Below are 24,542 nucleotides of genomic sequence, written 5' to 3'. Positions count from 1 at the left end.
TAAAAAACATCCTTACACTTTCAACCAATGGGACGATAAACAACAAACCAAGCCCCGCCCTTTACATTTTTCTCAAGCGGCCCATCCAATAGAATGTTAGCTCTTGTGTAACTGACATCGTGATTGACCAATGGCGAGCCTTCTCTGTGAAGGTTCTCACCCACCCCTCCAGTGAATGCCAGAGTTTCTCGATGGCGACAGCTCTGGTAAGTGGGAAGTTAGCTGGTTTTTTTCTCGACAAGAGAAACGCGTTGACGTGGTCTTTATCTAGACTTTTATATGATTCGTGAATCCGCTGTTTTAAAACCAAGTTTCAACGTAGTTGTCACACCTTCTAATGGAGTCTACAGTCAGACTAAGCTGCGGTTGTTTTGCCTCTGTGGCGCTAGTTGTTTTGTCGATAACAAACCAGTGTGACTGACGGCAGCTCGTTGAATGAAAGCAGGCCGAAACGAGCACGAGCACGGCTGCTGCTGGTTAAAAGGTCGGCACGAGCTCTTTGTGTCATTCATTTTGAACGGGACGAGGTTGCGTCATGTCCCAACTTGTTGACATTCTTTTGTTTACAGTGCTCGAGCCTCTGCTTTGGACTTTTGCTTTTACATGAGCCCAATAAACTGCACCAAACTTGCATTTAACGCTTTACTATCAGCTCCTTGTTATTTTCCGTGCTCCCCAAAATCAAGGGATTTTTTTTTTTTTTTTTTTTATTTCACATTTTTTTGCTGGAGCTTTAAATGCGTTGTCAGGGCGTAAATGACAGTTAAGTGGCACATATCGACTTGAATTTAGCATGTTCTTTTGTCATTGTGTAACTACAAGGCTGTTTTTCTGTACAGCCCGTCACTAAACAACACAAATCCAAACAAAACACGCATGCGAGTTCATATTTATCTCATGTCGGTGTTGTTTTTAAGACATACTCGTGTTTTCGAGTGTTTAAACGTCACTTTTTAAAGCGATTTTCCGATTTTATTCACTTTTTCTGCGCAGCTGGGAATGAATGAGCACTGCTGCGCATGCGCCAGTCCACCCTTGAGTTTATAAACAAGGCCTGCACGCAGCGCGTCACATGACCATTCATAGAGGTTTCCTGCATGGTTGAGAAACAAAGGATTCCTCAAAGACTGCACAGTGTCCAGCACTTCACAGAAAACCACTCTGCTTTCCCTGAAAACCCTGACAACTGATTATTAAATCATGTTTTTGCCATTTCACATCTTATTTTATATCGTCACATTAATTCAATTAAAACATGCACACCACTACATTAAAAACAAGTAATTTTCAGGTATTTATGAAAGTATATATCGAAATATTCAAATAAAGCAGCTTCTCTTTTGTCTGTCTGCTCTTGGGTTCATTATAGAGCGTCTTTTTTGCTTTTCCTCTGCATGCGTAAACCTTCCCTACAGTCCTCCTTTTTCATTTTAAATCCCCATTTCCACCAATGTATTTTTTCTACATGGTTGGCATGCTTGTGAAATTATCAGGAGTGGTAATAGTGGTGCTCAGTGAGTGTGTCACTGGGATTGTCTTGTACCCACTTTGTTCCCTGAGTTTATTCATGGGATGGAGGAGTAAAGACAGATCAATGGATGGAGAATTTAAATTAATCTAAACCTATCTTTGGAAAATCAATTATTAGGTTTTGAAAACCTTTTGTACCTTCATGCACAGGCTTTTCAAAAGCATTCATTAATAAATTTGAATACATTAAGATACTTGCCTACATCTTGAAAGGTCAGAGCTGTTTTAGCAACACAATGTACCGGTAGTTTGTTCTATTTCAAGAACAATCTGGGATTTAAGAAAAGGAATTGTATGTTTCACAAATTTAAAGCTGTTATAGATCAATAAATGGAAGACTTTGCCCAGAAAAAAAAAAAAAAGATGTAAAAGTTTGCAAATTTTCCTTGGAGGTTTGTTTCGATCTTGTTGACACTGTTGAAAAAGTTTTGTGTATTGCATCGTGAGATGTGTCATAGAATTACGCAATGCACAAAACTGTCAACAAGAGTGTTTACAGTGGAGATCAAAAACTTTCAAGCAACCATTTCAATCCTTTACATCTTTTTATTGATCTATGAGGCCTACACTATTTAGTCTTTATCTGATTAATAAAATCCATTGTCTCCAGCAGCTTTAACTGATATGCAGAACCCAGCAGTTTGTCATTATCTGTGTATGATCTAAATCTGCTGTTTTCGTTTAGCAGACTCTAATGATGTGCCATTGTACTGATGGACGCTGAGTAATGTGAACTGAAGCTGGTTTGAGGAACAAAGAGGAATCTCCAGAACATTGTGAGCATGGACGAAGTTTTCAATCCACTCAAGTGCAACGAGCACCTGCGCTCCTCACCGGGGTGCCACATGGATTATGGTAAAATGCTAAACCATTAAAGATGATACAACAGTTAAGCAAACATAGATTTGGTAAAAGGATAAAGTATGGTATAAATGACTGCTTAAAGATTTTACCTCCACAAGGGTAAGTTTACACCAGGGGATCTCAGGTCTATTCCTAGAGAGCTCGTGTCCTGCATGTCTGGGATGCGTGCCTAGTCCAGCACGCCTGATTGTACAGATTATCTTGTTGACAGGCTTTCTGTAGAGATGCATGATGACACTGCCACCATGCTTAATACTGTAGGTGCTCACCAGAACCGGACTTGAGAACCCTGGGTTTAGACATTTTAGACAAGAAATGAAAATTAAGCAAAACTTGAGTTATACTTACATTAATAAAGTAATTACCAGATTATTAAAATCAATATAATTAATTGAATGAGAAAAATAAACCTTTACTCTATTTGAAAGCTGCCTGCTTGCTCTACCTGTCACCTGTGTCCTCTGGCTTGTAACCAATTTTTAAAAACATGTTATAGATGTATTTTTTAAACAACAATGAAATCAGTATATAATTTACTATAAAACTGCTCAGAACGATAATATTAGTTTTTTTTATCAGATAAAGACGACCAAACATTCACAATCTCAGAGTAGCTATAGTATGACTCTGGTTATTAAGACGTTAACTTAAACCAGTGGTATCGAACCTGGCTGCGTGGACACTGTGGTCAATCACAAACATGAAGAAACAATGCAGAGCAACTCACATCACCATGAGGAGCAATTCTTAAAAATATGAAATATTTACCGGTAAATCAATAATTCAGTCCTAAAGCAACACTGTCGCTGCAGCAAAAGCAGGAAGGACATAATGTAGACAGGAAATTGCCAAAGTGCACTACTTTTTCTGCTACCGATCGTGTTTCGAGTCACTGCTTGGAGCCATGGACCCATTGTTTACACTCATCAGCTGTTAGCACTCCGTGCTAATGCTACACCAGCCTATGCAGCGAGACCCGGTGTAGTGTATGGAGGAAAGATGGAGATGTTGACGGATTCGTGGCTCACAGCGCTAACAATGGACTTGGTGACTGACAACGGAGAGAGTCTGGCTGTGTTTGTGTGCGGAAAGGAGGAGCTGTTGCTGCTGCTGTGCTCCTGCAGCAACGCGCGCACACTTTTCTGACTCAAAATCACTGCACATTGTTTGATTGTGTCATTGCGTCACACACTACTATTCGGCCTTGCTTTTAACTCACTAAACCGAAGGCCGAATGTGGCTTTTTTTTTTACAATATTCTTCAGAATATATTTGGCCACCGAATGTTCGGTGCATCCCTAAACACCAGAATCCATCTTGTACTGCTCCCGCTTTTGCTTTTTCGAAACCAAAATGGTTAGAACCTATCATGAGGCAGTGTTGGGATATCCGGGTGTTATGAAGGCAAAAGTGCCGAAGCAAAACTGGCGCATGCGCAGTTGAGGGGTGAGGTATTAGCCGTGCTACTGCTATTAGCATAGCTCTGAATCAAAATAGAAAGATGTCGACGCAGGAGGATGGTTAACACGCCCTTAACTCACATACTCATGTTGCAAAAGTAACTCAACAACATAATGACCGCAGCATTACTATCCCAAAAGACCTTGTTGTTGTTGTAGCAGCATCTCTGCGGCACATGCCAATGACGACATCATTTGTTACCCTGTGATTGGCTAAAACAAATCATGGTGGACAGGCCCTTCGCCCCAAGCTTCAAGCATTCTGTTCGTGTCCCTCCCTGGTTCCGAAAGGATTCGCCTGACACGGACCCAGATCGATGTGGAGAACTTGAGTTAGAGGGAGGGCTACACAACAATCTGGTTCTTGCCAGGTTAGAAACAGAGCAGGAGAGATGAACACGAGCTTAGAGGAGAGATGCAGACGAGCTACGAAAGTACTGACACCTTTAAAACACGTCCTAGGCGTACAAGGACTACAGAGAAGCGATTTGGAGGATTATGAGAAATGTAGGATTTTACTGGAAACTACTACCAGGCCGTATGTATGTTTGAGCCTTAAAGGTAGGGTAGGTAATTTTCTCCAGATACACTTTTTAAGTTTTTGGTTGAAATTGTCTTTATGTCCTGACAGAAATTAGGATCCTATGTGCTTTGAAAAAGGAATAAAGAAAATCTGTCATCTGTAGCAGCTGTAAGAATGTAAAAACGTCAACCAATGAAAAAAGACGGTTTTTCATTAATCAATCATGTCTCCCTGCTCATTCTAGACCCCTCATGTGCACTAGCCCACACTCAAAGCGCATCAACGGTGACAGAGTTAAAATTGAGTTTTTAGTCACGTTTTTTAATATATATAATGATAAAGTTTAGTGTTTACTTACAGCTGAATGAGACATGAGACGATGAAGTTTCTACACAATACAAGCGATGAGCTGAGGTCTGTGTCTGGAGCACCGGCGCTCGTGCATGTGTGTGAGGGACGTGGCTTTAGATGGAGCACAGAGGGCAGGAGGTGGGTAAAAGTGGAGCAGTTGGAGGATGCTACTTTCAAAATCATGCTAGTTGTTGAAAATTACCTACCCTGCCTTTAAGTCTGCATCATAAGGTGGACATTTTTTGTATTTTACAGCCTATTAGCTTACCTGCTATCACATCAAACCCCTCTTTGATTAAATGTATGGGCAGGTGGGTGGGAAAACCACAAATTTTACAGTATTTTGGTTCCCAACCAGACTGCATCTGTGCCTAAATATTCGCACCTCTCACAGTGCACACACCAACAGGATCTTCTAAGAATAGGCAGGTCATTATCCAAGAGAACTGATTGGTTATTGCTTTTGTACTCTCTGATATCCTATCCAGAAAAAAACCTGCTCTACCCCACGTTATACGTTCTAAGTTACCATGGTGATTTACCCTGGTAAAAAGTTAACCAGTGTTGTAGTAGAGAACACGCATAATAAATACTAGAAGTTACCACCATAAGAGGAAATCCAAGTGTAGCCCTTATAGATCAATGAATCAAAGATCATTTGCTCAAAAAAAGAAAAAAAAAAGATGTAAAAAGTTGAAACCGCAGCTTGAATATAGTGTTGGTAAAACTCTGCCAAAGTGACGCTGAACGATCAAAATTCGGCCAAAATTGAAAGTCTCGTGGAAGTGAGGTAATATCACGAGGAATATCAGGAACAGACTAAAACAAAAAGAGTGTCAAGAGAATCACTGTCCTCTTTGTCTGGTGCCACAAGGCGATGCACAAAACTTTTCCAAATTGTCAATAAATGGAGTGTTTACAGTGGAGATCAAAACAGACCATTGAGCAGCAATAATAAACTAAATGAGCAAATGACCTTTAATTTATTGATCTATGAGGTCTTTATCTAACAAAAGATAAATAAATATAGTCTCGAGCAACCTTAAATATGCTAAAAATCTGTAATTGTAATGGAAATTTCTACTAAACTTTGGAGGCCGGCAGTTGAAAAGCTCTAAAATGCTACTTTTCCCTAGATGACATGCCGGAGCTGCAGGAGGTGGAGGAGGACCAGAGGTCTACAAGGTTGTTTCAGGTTGGAGCAGTGTCTCACCAGGAGCTCAGCTGCTCCCCAAGCCCAAACTGGCTTGCTGAGCTGGCCAACATTGCCACCAGTCCTCAGAGTCCATTGCTGAAGGATGCTCCTCACAAGAGGTTTGTAGAAGAAAAACTGATGAGTTATGTTAATGTGTCCATAAATGTTGCATTTTTTAGTTGTAACAATGTGTGTCACAACAGATATGATTTTTATACCCAGATCATCTCCAGTTCACATCTTTGGCACCAGTAACAGCTTACATTCCTACGCTCGGCCCCCGTTAGCCAGCAGTGCACCCAACCCGTACAGGGGCCACCTGAGAGAGCGCAGGCGTGTCAGGGTAACTTCAGACTGGCCAGTTCTTTTAGGCCCAGTGATTGTTTGCTTTGTAACATGCTTCCTGTTCCTATTTCCTGATGTAATTCACCCCCCCACACTTTAAACCAATAACAGGCCTGCAGTGAATCAGAGTCTGGGGTTTTCTCCATGTCTTCATCCTTTTCTGATGATGAAGACATGGCCTGGTCTCACTCCTGGCCGTCCACAGCCTGGCACTGCTTTCTGAAAGGTAATGAAAAAAATCACTTGTGTACATGTGCAACAAATCAATGCCTAGACATACACACATACAGGTTAAAACATATACTTTACAATATTACTTAAAATAGAAATCAGTTTTCTTGAGCCTCAAACTCTTGTGGTATTTGGTTTAACTTTTTTTATTTCAAGATTTATTTTGTGATATATTTCAGAATGTTACATTTAATCCATGGCTTATTTTGATGTATATAGTTTACATTAAAAGTTTGTATTGTCATTTATAAAGTTATATTGATTGGAAAAAAGCAGTGATATACACAGTGTCCTTGAGCAAGCCACTGAACTCTTAGTGGCTGCTTAAGGTTGAATAGGTCCTTGCATGGCAGCTCTGTCCATTTGGTATGTGAATGTGTAAATGATCTGATACTGTAAATTGCTTTGAGACTATTTTGGTGGGATGAAGTGCTATATAAATTAAATCCATTTACCCATGTAGATTTTTTCTTACTAATGTGATAACAAACCATTTGGAACTTCTCTGCCCATAACTTTGGGTGAACAATTTCTGATTTCTAGAAAAGAGGACACTTAGCATACTTTTAACAAAACACTTTTTTCCCCAGCAGTTCCTCCTTTCATGGTGTTTTCATTGCCAAATCCCTCTCTGGACCTCCATGGAGGTTTTATTATCTGAGAGATTATTCCTGCTGTAATTTTTCAGCAAAATTTGCTGTTATTTGGCCTCTTTTTGTCCTTTTTGCTCTCTTTTCTCTCTGTCCCATGTACAATGCTCTCTTCAATAAAGTAGCCTGTTTAATGGATTCTATCACATGCTTGAGTAAAATATTGTATATCATTATTTTTTTTAATCTCAATTTGGACTCTTAAACAAATGGTACAAGTGTTCTCAAAGCTTTATCAACAAACAAAAGAGTGCATTTATTGTCATGTTCGTGTAACTATCATGTAAATAATAATTGTAGGTTGTTTAATACTTCTGTTACAGCTGCTTTTTTAAATTCTTGTATGACTTTGAATGTGTGTTTAGATGTTAAAAAACATCTGTAAAGAAATTATCCGCTCCGTCTCCCACTTCCTTCTCAGTGTCAGCCCACGTCCGCTGATTCACTGCATTTTAATTGTATCTTTTTTGATATTCAGGAACTCGTGTGCGCTTCCACAGAGGTTCTAATGTGGAGTGGCAGGAAGCTGATGAACTCGGGGATTCAGATGATGACTCAGATGATGAAAGCATGCTACCATCTACCTCCAGGCTGAAGGCAAGGCAACCTTTTCAGAGTCATCGAAGTAATCTGGGAGTCCAACATAGGACCTGAGAGTCAAATTTAACAGAGCAAAATGGGCTCAAAGGTGTTGAAATTGTAAATCTGCAGTGAGGCCTGTAACATCCTGGGCTCTTTTTGCATTGATTGTACATGGTGTGAGTCCATAGATAAACCACTGGGGGGCAGCTTAAACATTATACGTTGACCCACCACAGCTAGCTCTTCAGAAAGCACATAGGAGCAGTAGCTGGAGTCCAAAGTCTCACCCCCACCCCACCCAACTCCACCAAATGGCCAAACCGTCTTTGTCAACAATACATGGGAACATCTTCAGAATGTTTTAAACCTTTCTGCATGAAAAAAAAGTGGATAAAATGTATTTCTAGGTCATTATACAGGAGGTTATTCTGATGATGGTATTTTGGATTTGCAAAAAGAAACAACAAGGACCATCATCAATATCTGCTTAAAACTAAATGATTTGAACAGTCTATGTACATAGCTCAAAGCTCATTAAATAACAGGGAGCAGAGGCATATTTAAAGTTGTTTACAGAAGGCCCAAACATGTTCAAGCCCCAAACCCTGACTAACTTTTTTCAAATTTGAGGGGCTGGCATGTCCACCGGGTAGGATGTATCGCAGATATTTTTGTATATTCTGTGAGAGTAGGTGGAGCTGTAATAGTATACCAAATTTCACTTTCTTATGTGGTGTCATTTGTGAGATATTGTAAACTGAAAATGGAAGAAAAATAAGGACGCACAACAATCGGAACAATTGGTAAAAACTTCAGGATTTTTTAGACCAAAGTGCTTGGGCCATTTGTTGAAATTACATGGAATATAGGGTCACATGATGCTGAAATCAATAGCATCTGACTCTGGGCACTAAGCGGGGTCGACAATGGACGCACTGTAAGTCCATCACAGGGAAACCCAGAAAGTTTCTGTCCTTTTAAAACACAGAAGAGTTATCTTATTAATATTTTACCATTACCACTTAGTGTTGATCTGTTTTATTAATTGTAGTTCTTATCAGGCTGTTTTGTTTCTGATACAGCATTATGGTTCAGATGGACTTAAGTTGGTCAACCACGAAGAGACGCTGTCTTTTAGTCAGGCGATCCTCAAACTGACCTTTGACCCTGGCTCCCCTGACCAAGGCCTTCTCACAGCTGAGTGCAGACTGGATCACCCGTTCTTTGTCAAAAACAAAGGTATGACTGAACCTGTGTTTTCAGGAAAATTAAACCAAGTGATTGTAAAGATTGACTGTTTGAGGAAGAGCAAATGGTACTTGTATAGAAATCAATGCCTGACTTCATGGAATGTCTGTACATTTGATTTATGTTCTGTTCCATTTATGGAACCCACTGTTCAGGCCCTGCTTGAGTGTATTTATCAAATATTCACTGCTACATCAGAATCATGCGTCACATATAGACAGAAAAACCCCGCACCAACTGTTCAAGCTGTTCAAGCACTCAGAACGTATCATATGAATATGATCTGGTCCTTCTGACAGCAGCAGACATATTCAGGAAAAAAAAAACAGGATGAACAGGTGATTAGTAACTCAAAGAGACATTAACAAAGTTAGAATAAACCTGCTTGACTGTAAATAAACAACTCCTACCAGATAATTTGAAGAATAGCATCTTTGCTAATTTAACCGATGGATCTCAGTAAAGGTGTGGCCCAGCATTAACCCATGAGTGGCACAGCTAGAGGTTCATCGAAAAAAGCAGAAACACAAAATTTAGGAACTTTCCAGTGAATTTCCAACAATGTCAACTTCAAGTCATCACTTTTTTTGCTTCTGAGTGCAGCAGGGATGGTAGTGCTCTGAAAATTCATCAAGACAACAGTGGTTGAACCAGACTGTTAGTTTGTTTAAACATTTTAGAATGGATTTTAATGTCACAAAAGCTGGCTGTTGTAAAGGAAACTTAGCCTTGCTTGTAACATCCTCCAAAGGTCCTTGATGACTTTTTTTTCCTATGACACTTTCTCAGGTAATAAAGATATTTTAGAGGAGAAATAAGACTTTCAACTATTACATTGTCTTTTTTAGTTTTTAGTGCATTTCAAGATTCGTGTCCGATCAAAAAATAAATAAATAACTCATTAAATAACTGCAATATGCTATGATTTAATGGTAGAGATTTTCTTTTATTAAAGTCTGGTTTTGAAGATTTTCAGCCTATAATCCTTTTTTTTCTTCTTTTTTTCAATAATTTGAGATAGAGAGTATTGGATGATTGGGTGAGTTGTATTATTAACTGCAGTGTGATTAGTTTGTGAAGCCCTATTTTTCCAACCAAGTAGACTGAGTCAGTATTGAGTCTGATTCTTCCAGCTGTTTTACTCAGTATTGAGCATATTTGTCTCTTTTTAAATGTTCCTCCAGCTTTCATTAGGGTGTGAGCATCACCTGTATGTATAAGACTTAGGCAAATATGCAGCTTACATGTTTCAGGCTTAATGCTGTAGTTTCAACTCTAAGTAGTGACATCTTTAATACATTTTCTGACACTCGTAGTGATTTTATGTCTCCTTTTCTTTGTCAGGGTGGTCCTCTTTTTATCCAAGCCTTACTGTGGTGCACCATGGGATCCCTTGCTATGAGATGCAGCTTGGAGACGTGTGTCTGCCACCAACCCACCCAGAAGCCATTAACTGTGATGACTCGGTCGTCTTTGACACTTTTAGGAGGTACGTCCTTCAAACCAAAACATATCATCACCCTAAATGTGTGTCACAAACACACTTTCTGTCCCTTAGATATACATTATTCATTCTGCGCTCAATAAACACATCTGTTGGACAACATTTCCCTTGAAAGTCGTGACACTATTTTCTCTCCAGTTTTCTGGTTCTAAAATCTTCATCAGCCTGGACTTTAGCTATGTTTTTTCCTAATTATTATTTTAATACGCTAGGGGATTGAAAAGTAAATTTTCTACATGGAATAGCTCAAAGTTTAGTTCACAAATGTTAAAATGAACTAGTTCAGTTCATAGTTGAGAATAATCTTTTTTTAAAATTAAGTTCATAGTTATTTTTTTATGTCCTTTTTTTAATAATTTTAAATATGACGCTGCGAGCTATTACCTTGAGAATCCTGGTATTTCCCCACACTAAGCTAAAGCACTAGTATAGACTTAAAATTTGATGTGAATTTTTTCCAGGTTTAGAAGATTGTTGCACCTTTAGGACTATTTTAGTTTTAATATTTTCTAAAAAAATAGTGGGAGATTGTGTTAATCATGCTGGACCTTCCTGTTCCTCCCTTCCTCTTCATCTCCTGTAGTTACGACTTCACCCCGCTTGATTCCTCAGCCGTGTATGTCCTCAGCAACATGGCTCGTCAGCGACGGGCCTCCCTGTCTAGCGGGGGCGCCGTCAGCCCAGTCAGTCAGTACTGTGAGAAACTGGAGCGGTCCTGCTCCCCACAATCCTCCAGCAGTAAATCCAACCGGAGCAACAACCCAGGGACAGCCAGCGGTGCCACGCCCACAAAATGCAAGCGGCCAATGAATGCCTTCATGCTCTTTGCCAAGAAGTACAGAGTAGAATATACACAGATGTATCCGGGGAAGGACAACAGGTGAGCCCCAGTGGAACCAGTGTAGCACTGGTTTATATGTTTATATGTAGGTGTTTATATGGAGTGCACCAGCAGACGACTCCTATTTGCAACAAAACTATTTGTGTGTGCGTAATACAATCTGTGTCTATACTTTGATCCATGGGTGTGTTTCAATCTGTGTGTGTAGAATTAGGATTTGTAAAAGGAGTTTTCTGTTTGTAAACCATACCGTGTCTGTATTTACATCTGTATGCATATGTAATCAAACTGGACCAACTCTATTGGCTGTCTCTGTGCACGTGACTTTTGGTACACTTTTGGTGAACACGATCTGTAATATTTTGAAACTTGTAACTTGTGCAATACCACTAGAAACCACCAGTCGTAGCTGGTACCAAGTGATAAACCCACCAATCTGATGCTGAATTGTTTTTGGCTTTCTTTTAAAAATGTATTTTTTATAATTTACAGTGCTAGTGGCATGGAAAAGCAAGATATTTTTAATATAAAATAGAGTACATAATGATCTTTGATACAATCATGAGGATGTATCATGATGTATAATCAAATGTGTAACATATAAAAAAATAAATACATTTCCGAGCACTGTGCTGGCCTCACAGCATCACTACAAAAAATGGAACTGGTCGGACTTCCAGAGCCTCCAGCAGGGCCAATTCTGACTCTTCCCTGGGTATGAGGCTCCTTTCTCATTGGGCTTCCCCCATTTTCGATTTTAGTAGGTTTTTTTTTGTGTCCAAAAACTGCATTTTGCTTCCATCGGACTCAATTCAGACTCGAGAGGACCAGCTCTATCCATTGATACCAGGCACTGTCTAATCTGAGCTCTGAATGTGAAGTAATCGCATGCGAGAAACAGTCAACCAAAGAAGAGTCCACCCATGATGTCACAATATGGAAAAACTTGAAGTAGACGGCAGCAAAGTGCTTGGAAATGTTTGCTTTATCTCAATATTCCTCTTATACTACAAACATTTCACCATTCATGTCTATTTTTTATTAAAATTAACTTGTTTGTCCATGCCACTAGGACTTTAAGTTATGAGAAACATGTTTTTAAGACAAAGTATCTTATGAAGTTGGCCTCACATTAATGAGTCTATGGCTTTGGTAGCAGTGACCAAGCGTGTATTGCATGAGTTACAAGTTTCAAAAAGTTACAGATTTTGCTCACTAAAAGTGTTCCAAAAGTCACGGGTAAAGACACAGCCAATAGAGTGGCTTGGTTTGATTACACATGCATACAGATGTAAATACAGATGAAATGAAATACACACAGACAACTTTTTTTTTTAAACAAATCCTGATTACAAACACAGATTGAAACGTTTGTAAGGTTCATGAGCAGGGCCGAAGTGGGGCTCATTTTCAGCCCTGGATTTTCATGCCTTAGACTGGCCCATTTTATTTCATGACCTATTATTATTCTAATCATGTAATTATCGCTAGGGTGTGCTTTGCCTCTCTTTGATTGGGTGTAACATTTCCCTCTTCAGCCCTTATTAAAGTTGAGCTCACCCTTCCTTAGGGAGGGCTGCTGATGGTCACAACTAAGCAATATGATAAATGTATTATTATTATTATGTTTTTAGCTAGAATATAACATGCATATATGTTGCATTAGATTACACTAAATGTAGTGTTAACCGTTGACAACATACAGATAAACGGGGGAAAAGTCATAAGCAGATTGTTCTGTAAACCGTGTTATTCAGGGTATTTTTCTAAAATATTTCTAGGTCTGTCGAAGCTGACCCTATGCAAATAAATGTCTTTCCCCCTCAAATCAAAATTTTAGAAGTAGCGGAAAAAATGTAGCCAAAAGGGAACACGAAGACGATATAATATCAGCTACCTCTCATCTCTCTGTTGATGAAATCTGAATGAAGGATTTTTTCTGTATTGTATTTTTTTTTTCAGTTTCTCCCCTTTAGGGATTGCCACCTTTTTGTGGTCATGGGGTTTGTGTGCATGATGTGTACATATGATGCCCGTTCAATTATTAATATTTATTAATAATTTTAAAAAATTACAAAAATATAATTTTAATCAGTAATTTTTTTTTTTTTTTTTAACAATTACTAGACATTTCAGCCAACCCCATTTGAATTCCGGGTGACCCCAAGATTGAAAAGCACTGCCCCACTGCCCATGTGGCAGATGGAGGACATGCCCACTACACTTTGATGTGCTACAGCTAATAAAAAGGAGTTGCTATATCACATCAACAGCATAGATCTATGCATTAGTTATTTGAAAAAGATTGATGTGAGTCAGACAAACTGAGTTTAAATACACATTTTTTATTGTTTTAAAACGTAATGCAGTGTGGTGGGAAGGATGATGGGGTCCACCAGGAACTGTCCCCGTCCTCCTGGTTAACCACTCCAGGCCTGTTCATGAGCATCACGTACACAAGATGCTGCATAAGCAAGTCATTCTACTGCTTTCACTTGGTCATTTCTTCTGCTGATCAGTCAGACTCTCAGCTGTCACACAACACATAAGTTTGAAATAGCTTCAGTCCAACAGTCTACATCCTATCAACACATTTTTCTCTTTTACCTTTTCTGCATTGTCTGGCATATCTCTGAAGGTTTAATGATGGGGAAATGAATGTAGGTCAATGCCTGGGTAGAAAGAGAAACGATAAAAATGTCAGAGGAGAACAAAGATATTTTTTGTCACGGTAGAAATGTGACTAATCAATCTTTGATCTGTGCTCTGACCTTTGGGCTCCAGGGCTATTAGTGTCATCTTGGGTGATAAGTGGAAGAAAATGAAGAGCGAGGAGAGGAGGATGTACACCATGGAGGCCAAGGCTCTGGCTGAGGAGCAGAAAAGACTCAACCCAGACTGCTGGAAGAGGAAAAGAACCAACTCTGTAAGCACTAATGTCTATGAGCCACTGGCACCTGCTGGTTTGTTCTTTGGTTCCCACAATGCACTGTTTGTCCTTCCACAGGGTTCTCAGCAGACCTAATCTCCCACAATGCTCTGGTGCTGGGTGGAGAGGTGATGGACCGCCTGATGCCTCCTTGCTGTTCTTTGTTCTTACGACTCAACTGTGATGCTGAATCCACTTACTTTTATAACGCTGACGCATTAAAGTGACAAAGCAGATTTATGAGTATATACAAAGCATGTAATCTAGTCCCTAACAGTGCATATATTTTCTTATATCGTTAACATCAGAGATGTCTTACTGCCCAGGAACAAAGGTAAACCCTCTCATTTATTTCAGGTTAGCTCATACTGGCAGAAAGGAGCCTTTGGTGCTAAGCTCCAGCACGGAGAGCAGCAAACAGCTGCTTATTCTGGGCAAAAATGGGACTTTTGGTATTTTAAGACTCTTGTCTGTTGCACAGATTGGTCTCTCTTTCATACATTTTGTATCTCAGAGTATAATCTGCTGTTGAACTGTTGCCAACAGTTTGCCAAGTCCGTCGATTGTTTCGACCCGACCACAGCAGCGAATGATAAGGAGGCTTCCAGCACTGTGAGAGTGACTTTTCAAATCTGTCACATTTCTGTAGGCCTTCGCTTTTTAAGGGGCTGATCTACTAAGATCTCAAATTAAGGATGCAAAATCTCTTGCAAGCTTTTATACTTTGGATGTGCTATTCTCTCGCCTGCTATGGAGGAATTTTCTGCGTTTTAAGTGTTCAACATGGAGAACGAAGAAGAGCTGAGTGGGCTAAGGGACAAAAGTACCTTTGAAGCCATTGGAAGAGCAGCAGGTTCAGTTCTGAACAAACACTCATTTATTTTTAGTGAATACATTGAGTTTATTCAATTAGATATCCAACAAAATAAATGTAAATGAAAGTGTTGTTACTTGAATAGACTAAAAGACAGTAATGTTATTTTTTCAAAATGTTGCTGTTGCTTATATGCATTTTAATGTAAAGCTTTTTAAAGTCCGTCCATTACTGTTGATATCACTTCTCAGATCAGCCCTCAGAAATCGTATGTCATCATCCAGGAGGTCAGAGCTGTGTCCTGGTTTGGTGCTGTGTCGCACGCACTCAGGATTGACTTAACTTGACCTATTACTCCACACATCATCAGGCAGCAGGTCAGCGCTGGTTCTCACCATCAATGCTTCAGCAAGAGTGATAGACTTTAGTCTGAATCCCAGAACCTCATTTGTGCAGTCGGAGAGGGAGAGCAGAGTGCACGGCTCCAGGAGCAAAACGTGGCCTAAGAGGAAAGAAAGCACCGGTACCAATAAATAGTGTCAAACAGGCTATTTATTTGGTCATTATACCTCACACACAATTTACACAGCTTTTACACATATATATTATATATTTCAATATTTTTTTGATTCTAAAACTCAATGAAGCATCACTGTGTGTATAAAGCTGTGACAGTTAGCACATGCTGGCTGTAGGACGTGCTGAATCTATGTGCAAAATGATAAATCACATTGCACAGGCTACATTAATGTTTGCATTTATTCATCCCAACGTTTAGCTCTGATTCTTCCACATCACATATTCATCAGAGCAAAAGCCGCCAAATGAATTTGTGTGTATTATGTTTGTGTTTGACAGACACAATCCTGATTGCGTGGGGTTAGTACAGTAGATGCCCCTCAGCATCTATCAGCACACGTAGTGACATTAGTGCTCGTTTTTACAGATGCAGATCTTTAGTAGATCGGCCCCGACCTGTTTAATCCTTCTGCACTTTATATAAATATGTAATCTAACCTTTTACAGCCACTGTACTCTGGTCCATCCCGTCCGTATTATGTTCCTTGTATCTTTATCTATGTACACTTAGCAGTTTGGACTCATTGCTGCTGTGTTACTCAGCTTTCAGGTTGTTTGTCTTCATCATGTACAGGTTTCACAGCCACAACAACCTCTTGCACAAAATACACTTGTATCATATTATAAATACTTTTTCAAACTGATGTAGCATTAAAGTGTTTTTGTTCTTTTGGGTAACTAAACACAGTCTCTTTGTTCTGGTTTTCTGTGCCGTTACAGCCAATATTTATTGTTCATCAATGCATTTCAGACAGCAGTTACTAACGATGTGGGATTTACATTCTTATATTCAACATGCAAACTACACAGGTTCAACATTGGGAATGGAACATTATCATTTGTGCATAATGGTCAATTTTCTTTTTTTAAATAACCAAATTATTTAAATACATATATTTTTTTCAAGCCTATGGACAAAAAACCAAACGTTTTAAGGACTGCAGATTGAGGACTGCCACATTGGTTCATTTTGTCATATTTTATAATATGCACCATCCACAATAAATAATAAAACCTCATGAGCATTATATCAGATTACATTTAAAACAGTTATTTATTATTTAAGTATTAGTAACTTCAATGTATAGTAGTGCACCGTGGCTTAGTGGTTAGCACATCTACCTCACAGCAAGAAGGTCCTGGGGTGGACACTGGTCCTTTCTGTGTGGAGTTTGCATGTTCTCCCTGTGCTTTGTGAATTTCCTCTAGGTATCCCGGTTTTAAATTGCCTGATGGACTGGTGTTCTGTCCAGGGTGTATCGCCGCCTAAAGCCCTTTGAGAAGTGGATACCCACCAGAAGATCCCCTGTGATCCTGAAAAAAAAACCGAGTATGAAAATGAATGTATGTATACAGGTACATCTAAAAAAAATTAGAATATCAAGAAAATGTTCAGTATTTATTGTCACTCATTTCAGAAAGTCAAACCCATATATGATATAAGCTCATGACACATAGAGTGAAGTATTTCAAGCCTTTATTTCTTGAAATCTTGATGATTATGGCGTAGAGATAATGGTAACCCAAAATTCAGTGTCTTGGAAAATTTGAATATTACATAAGTTCAATAAAAAAAAAGGAAATTTTAAACAAAAATATAAGTCTTCTGAAAAGTATGTTCATTTCTATGCACTCAATACTTAGTTGGGCCTCCTTTTGCATGGATTACTGCATCAATGAGGCGTGGCATGGAGGTGATCAATATGTGGCACTGCTCAGTTGTAATGGAAGCCCAGGTTGCCTTGATAGCAGCCTTCAGGTCATCTACATTGTTGTCTGGTGTCTCTCATCTTCCTCTTGACAATAACCCATAGATTCTTTATGGGGTTCAGGCCAGTTTGCTGGTTAATCAAGCTCAGTAACACCATGGTCATTGAACCAGTTTTTGGTATCTTTGGCAGTGTGGGCAGGTGCCAAGTCCTGCTGGAAAATGAAATCATCTCCATAAAGCTTGTCAGCAGAATGAAGCATGAAGTGCTCTAAGATTTCCTGGTAGATGCTGTGTTGACTGTGGACTTAAGAAAACACAGTGGAACGACACCAGCAGATGACATGGCAGCCCAAATCATCACAGACTGTGGAAACTTCACACTGGAGTTCAAGCAATGTGGATTCTGAGCCTCTCCACTCTTCCTCCAGACTCTGGGACCTTGATTTCCAAATCATATGCAAAATTAACTTTGGACCACTGAGCAACAGTCAGGCCATTGTGTGTGTGTGTGTGTGTGTGTGTGTGTGTATATATATATATATATATATATATATATATATATATATATATATATATAGTAAAAACAAATCTGCACATTCAGTGTTTAATGCAAAAATATTTTCCACAATTCTATTTATAATTTGGTGTTATAGAAGCATTTTCCACTAGAGAGCACCATCACTTCAGTTTCCCCTGTTCAGTCAGTTCTCTATAGCTCATTTCATTTCAATACAGGAAAGAATAGTCTGCAATGAGCATTCACAGGTAAAGATCACTGACTCTTTAAACACCAATAGTCTGTTACTGTGCAAACCATCATGTCTACCTTTTTGTTGATTAACCTATTTCTACCTTAAATATGTTGCATATTTTGTTGATCATTATTCAAGATCCAAGATTATTCTAGAGTGCATGACGTGCATGGCTGACCTTTTTTCTCAGGTTGAAGTAGAAATCATCATCAGGGCTGAATCAACAACTAGATTTTGTTGAGCAGTTTGAGTTCACTGCACTTAAAGCAGCTCAATTCATTTGGTTTCAGTCAACACACTCTTAAGACTTTTCTATTGTTTCATAACTACCTTAATCTGTAACTTTTGTCCGATGTGAATCCATAAAACTGAAACTTGTGAACTGCACAGCAATTTACAAAGGATCCCAAAGCAGCCTCATTGGGCTCAGTGCTAACACCTATTGACATGGAGTGAAATATAATAATGAAACTGATTCTAAAGAAATCATTGCTGTTCCTATCATGGAGCCAACACATGAAAAAAAGTTAATGAAAGGCATTTAAACTCAGGAAAAAGACAAATCTCAGATTCTCTATTAACTGAGAGAATAACATTATAAATCCAGAAATGAATAAACAAAATGGTGAAAAACATCTTGTTCCTCTTAATTTAGACGCTGCACTTTCATCAACGCTGTCTAATTAAGGTGAATTATCTGTAGTGATTCACTGAGAGAGAGCAGAATGGGTTTGTGTCTGAGGGGCTCGTTTCCATAAATACAACCTTGTCAGTCACTCAGAAAGACAAACAGCACATAAATGCCTCAAGTCTCTCTAATCATGATAATGAATGATACTGGGACAAGTGAGATGGATGGAAAAGACTGCAGGCAAGTAGGAGACCTTTAAACACTACTTAAAGAGTCCAGCTGCTTTTACTGAGCTATGCTCTGGTCATCACGACCTGATGACTTAAAAACCTTCAGAGACGAGGAAAAAAGCTCACTGGTGTTTTACTGGTGACATTTGAAGTTATCTGATGGTAAATGAGATTATTACACAGCAGCCCTGACTAGGCAGACTCCTTTTTAAATACATGCTGCATGTTTTTATAAATACCGAGTTGTCTGGATCTGTGGTTCCCAATCTCTTTTGTCTGTTCTAGCCCTGGTCATATCAGACGTAGGAGCACATTTAAAATACACTAACATATTTCAGCCTGAGCTCACAGGAGAATGTCACACTGTCACGAAACAGAAAGAATTGATTGCTTTGTGCGTGGGGACCACGTTTGTGATGACAGCAAATTTTGTACCTCATTTGGAAAGCAAGGTCCCAGAGTTTGGAGGAAGAATGGAGAGGCACACAATCCAAGATGTTTGGTTTCCACAGTCTGGGTTGCTTTGGGAAGACATGTCATCTCCTGGTGTTGGTCTACTGTGCTTTATTAAGTCCAGTCAACGCAGCACCTACCAGCTCATTTTAGAGCACTTCATTCTTCAGCAGATGATGACTTCATTTTCCAGCAGGACTTAGCACCTGTCAGGGTTAGGGTCAATTGTAATCACGTAATTGATAATTAATTACAATTACAGTGTTATTGTAATTTTAAAAATCTGTTGCAATCATAATCGTAATTAAATTGCAATTGAGTTCAGATAATTGACTTTGTAATTGTAATTGCGATGAAAATTCTATAAAATTAGATTTTTAAAATATAATTTAAAACAAAACTGGGGAACTACGTAACAGTTCTATGTACAGTTCTACACATGTGTAGTCAACAAATATTCAGCTTTCCCATATTTTACCATTTTAAAAAAAATTAGCTCTAGGGGTATAGTGACACAAAAAGGCTCAGCCGCCCACACCAAAAATATAAAAACCTATATTTTTATTGATTAGGAAGCCTAATAAAGTAGGAAATAAATTAGATCATAGATATTTGTTTTTAATGTATTTTACAGCTGATTTAGGACCCGTTATCGTCAGAGATGGTTCACTTTTATCAGGTCATTTATTTCAGGCTCAGTAATTGTGATTAAAATTGTAATTCAACTTGAGTAATTGAGAGCATAATTGTAATTGCATTTATGTAAAAAATAATTGAAATTTAATTGTAATTGGAAAAAATGCCGGTCACTGTAATTGTAATTGAATTGTAATTAAACATGGGTAATTGAAACTGTAACTAAAACATGTAATTGAACCCAACCCTGGCACCTGCCCACGCTGCCAAAAGTACTAAAACGTGGTTCAGCTGAAGGCTGGTAATGAAGCATCCTGGTCATCTATAACACAGCTGTGCCACATGTTGATAACATCCATACAACACCTTATTGAGCCAGTAATTCATGTAAAAGGGGCACATTTCCATAATCACAATTAGAACAAAAAAAGGCTTAAAATATCTGACTTTGCGTGTAAGGAGTCTATATAATATATTAGTTTCACCATTTAAAGCTGCAGTATGTAGAATCCTCTCTCCGCTCCGTTTTGAAACCGAAACCGAAACTCAACCTCCCTTATTGGTATATTTTCTGAACGCTCTTAGTGACTTTTTTCTCCGTAGAGACAAATGTATAGACTTTATCTTGTGTTCGTGGAGATTTTTCTGGTGTGTTAGAGACTCTGACATGAATGCATCATTGTGTAGTTACTGTCCTGAGCAGCGACTGCTACTGTCAGCTCATCCCCACCAGAGAGCTCACACAGTTGGCTGTGATCTAGGCTGCCTGCCGCTCTGAGCGGACTGACAACTACCACTCCGCATCCAGAATGCAAAAAAGATTTCACCTTGAAATAGCTTCTCAAACACGATTTATCCCGTCTGTTCTCACTTTCTCTCCAGAGTGTGTGGGGCGGACTGTGCACAGTCACGGGGATCAATGAGGACACAAAGCGGTCCATTCCTTCTCAGTGTTTGTGCCTCTTAAATTGTTTCTTCTCCACCTCAGTCGACCTTTTTCGTCTTGATTTGCTGTGTCACTATTGTGTCGAACGCTGTTATGGAGACTTTTGCTTGAACGTCCATCATTACACTTTTACTACCGATGGTCCGTGAACAAGCCTGACTTCAGACGAGCAGCCATTAGTCACGCTTAAAACAGCTCATGGAGCACACGTTTGTAGAAAGATCTCTGATTGGCTGACATCCAGCTCCTGGATTTTTAAACTTCCTGTATAGAAGGAGAAGGAGCAGAGATTCACTGTCCACTCAGAATACTTTGGTTTACAATATGCTAAAAAATGATTATGGATTTTTGACCAAATGATTAAAAAAAAAAAAAAAAAAATACATATTGCAGCTTTAAGTTGAATTACTGAAATAAATGAACTTTTGCACAATATTTACATTTTTAGAGTTTCTCCTATAAGTTACCTTTGATTTACACCAGTTAGAAGTTAGCCAGTGTTGTAGTACAGGATACCCTGGTTTGTTCCTGAAATTACCTCAATAAGGAAAAATCCAGCTTCTAGGGACAATGATTAACATTGTTTATAACACAGACATATACATACACAGATCAATAAATCAAAAGTATTTATTCCAAAAACAGGATAATTAATTCAAAATCACACCCCCACCACTTTGGGGATTTTTTTTTTTCATCATTTAAAAAATGTCATGCATTTTAGTCCCAGTCTGAGTTGCCCTTTTTGTTTGCATGAGGTCTTCATTTATTTTCAGTGGATGAGGGTGAAACTCTATAAGAAAAATCTTGAGCAAAGTTTGAGGACGTTTCCGTTACTGACCTAAGGAATATATTCTGAGCATCAAACGGTGCAAGAGTGATAACAGCAAACTGGACCTTGCGTCATTAGTTTCTGTGTGTACTGTAAAGGATCATACCACTCTCTCTTTCTGATAATGTAATTACGTCTCATAGATCAATGGCCTCCAAACACACAGCTAATGAGACATGAAATAAGACATGGTCAAGAGAGACACCGCAAAGACAGCCGTTTGAGTTACCAGCAAACAAACTCACACTGTTTCATCATCACCGTGGAGATGATGTCACAGTGTGAGGGTTAATAAGCAGTTAGAAAAATAGGCAGCAAAAATGAGCATGGCAGGCTGTCTGTCGTTTGCTAAATTATGACACCTTTGGAGCTATGTTGGCATTTTTTTGGGTTAGATAGAGGAATCAAGTGAGGTTAGGTATAGAGTTATGGTTAGGGGTTTGGGTAACGTAGGGTTAGGGTAATGAACAACACTTAATGACAGCCATCATGGCACCTTATGCATGCTAATGATAAGTGTCATGTCATAATAATGACGGCGTAATGTCAGCCTTCACGTATAAAACCTCAAGTAAAGTGTTTTTTACCTTTCCTAAAAAGGCAAAATTTGAAAGCTAGCATGATTTGAGCTAGGAAAACCTCCTCTAAGCTCCACCCCCGACAGGAACATACGGGAGCATGAGCTTGCGCATGCAACTGATACAAGAGAAAATCTTCCAGAAGCAAAACAATTACTGACCTGTTCATCAGAGAGACAGCAACCTCTGCATCACTTTTCAGGACTGTAATAACTTTTAATATGCAAATTAAATGTCACCCCATGCTTGGTACAGGCTAATTAGTGGTGCACCTGTATATAAGAACCTTCATTCTGTTCAGTAGAGAGTTGAGTGGAGATTGAAGTACACTGTGCTTGTGGTGTACATTAAAAATAAACAGATAAACTGATGCATCAAAACCTGGAGCTTGGTTTCCTCATTGACTGCCTCCACTGCTACGGTTGCTCTTTGACAAGGCTAAAAAGAGGTAGCATTCCTTAGCACAGAATGGATCTATAATATGTTGAAATTTGTCTTTATGTACAACGTTGATGGTCAGATTGAGGGGTACCCTTAATTGTATAACTGTCAGGCTGATGATTTAATATTTTGTATTCATGTTCAGGTAAGCATAAAGTTATTTCTGTGGGATTAAACCTGAGGGATTTAAGAATCCAAGTGCAAAGTCACACAGCGTATTATTGGAATGTATGGGAGACATCAGTATCAGTATGTGTCTTTAGATCTGTGCTTGGAAACCCACCACGTTTGCTGCGTTGTCTTTGCCTTACACTTTAACAAGTAGCTTAAACCGAAATACCGTAATTGTGCCAAACAACTTAATTAGAATATATATGCATTAGAAATAGTGCATTTGGTCTTATGTAACTGTATATAGTGCAGGATGTCAGTCACACAACAGCAGTTCACTTACTGTGTCAGAGGTAAACACTATGACCTGACTTTGAACTAGAGCATCACAGCATAATACTTTTCTGTCATTAAGTGTGTGAGCACATGAATGTAAACCTATTGGACTGCTGCTTCTAGCCTGTCGGTAGAAATCCCTACAATGGATCGCCCTGTTATGACCTTTAAAACAACCGACATACTGTGTGCACACTAGGACGTCACTATTTTCTGTGGCTATATTAGGGTAAAATAATATTTTATGGAGCTTAATTTTCTGTTTAGGTTTTTTTTGTCTGTATTTTTTCAGTTTTAAGCATCGAATTAATCCTGAAATCCATTTTTAATAAAAAAGAGAAAGACATTTTAGCAAAATCAACCATGCCAGTTTTCATTATACCCATAGCTTCACTGCTGTTATCATACAATTAAATATTTCAGCATGGCATTTTATTTTGTGTGTATAGCTTTATTTTTGATCCTCAGTGCAGCAGAGAGGGCAGATATCTCGTCCCTATAAAAACACCATGGTTATATATGCAGAGGAGAAGAACATTAAAGGCCATTAAAGGAACATTAAAAATCCAATCTTTTCCCACTTACATCCCAAACACTTACAGCTCTGTGTTTCTTTAGGTTTCCATTTTCTTATTTTACTCAGTGCATTCCAGAGCATCCCATGTCTTTGTCAGCCCCTAAAAGGCCTCCAGAAGAACCTTATTTTCAATTCATTCTAGGCTTGTGTTTTTTGTTATTTTGGAGGTTATAGTACAGATTTAGGCCCAGAAATCAGTGCCATTAGTCATTGACAGTTAAGTCTCCAGTTATATTAACTGAGTTAAAACTCAAGAGTGCTTTATAGATATTGGATAGTTTTCGGATTTTTTTTAAATTAAATCTTTCTAGTGAATATGACCAGCTCTGGAGGCTGAAAAGTATTTGGATCCATTGGAGTGTTTTTCTTTATCGTCTCTGCTACGTAAGTGTAGGAATTTACCTTTACTCATATTAAATGTTTGGATTAAACTGTCATATCTCCTAATTCTACCTTCTTGGAAAAGGTCCTCTCGATCAGTGATTCTCAACTGGTGGGTCGGGACCCAAAAATGGGTCGCGGACCTGTACTGGGTAGGTCGCAGACAGCTGGTCAAAAATAAATAAATACTTAATGTCTCTCATGTTGGACTTGTCATTTATTTTGAAAGATATAGATTTGTGTTTTCAACAGCTAGTTTTGAAAAACTAAATTTGGTTGCT

General features: G+C 38.8%; 1 protein-coding gene across 2 annotated transcripts; it reads left to right on the top strand.

Annotated features, from left to right (window-relative positions):
- Nucleotides 1-111: 111 nt before the first annotated feature.
- On the top strand, nt 112-16,290 carry hbp1 (HMG-box transcription factor 1). 2 transcript variants are annotated; one of them, XM_028451741.1, is made up of 11 exons: nt 112-206; nt 2,219-2,385; nt 5,865-6,042; nt 6,146-6,266; nt 6,380-6,494; nt 7,628-7,746; nt 8,814-8,970; nt 10,324-10,468; nt 11,067-11,363; nt 14,109-14,250; nt 14,332-16,290. In XM_028451741.1, the coding sequence occupies exons 2-11, from the start codon at nt 2,313-2,315 to the stop codon at nt 14,347-14,349; spliced, it is 1,365 nt and encodes a 454-aa protein (XP_028307542.1). In that variant the 5' UTR covers nt 112-206; nt 2,219-2,312; the 3' UTR covers nt 14,350-16,290. The 2 variants fall into 2 exon arrangements, with proteins under 2 accessions (XP_028307542.1, XP_028307541.1); XM_028451740.1 differs by having other exon boundaries at nt 2,216-2,385.
- Nucleotides 16,291-24,542: the final 8,252 nt, after the last annotated feature.

Source organism: Gouania willdenowi, chromosome 6 (genome assembly GCF_900634775.1).
Source record: "Gouania willdenowi chromosome 6, fGouWil2.1, whole genome shotgun sequence".
Classification (NCBI taxonomy): Eukaryota; Metazoa; Chordata; class Actinopteri; order Blenniiformes; family Gobiesocidae; genus Gouania; species Gouania willdenowi.
The sequence above is the reverse complement of the archived record's forward strand: the minus strand, read 5'-3'. Positions and strand labels throughout refer to the sequence as shown.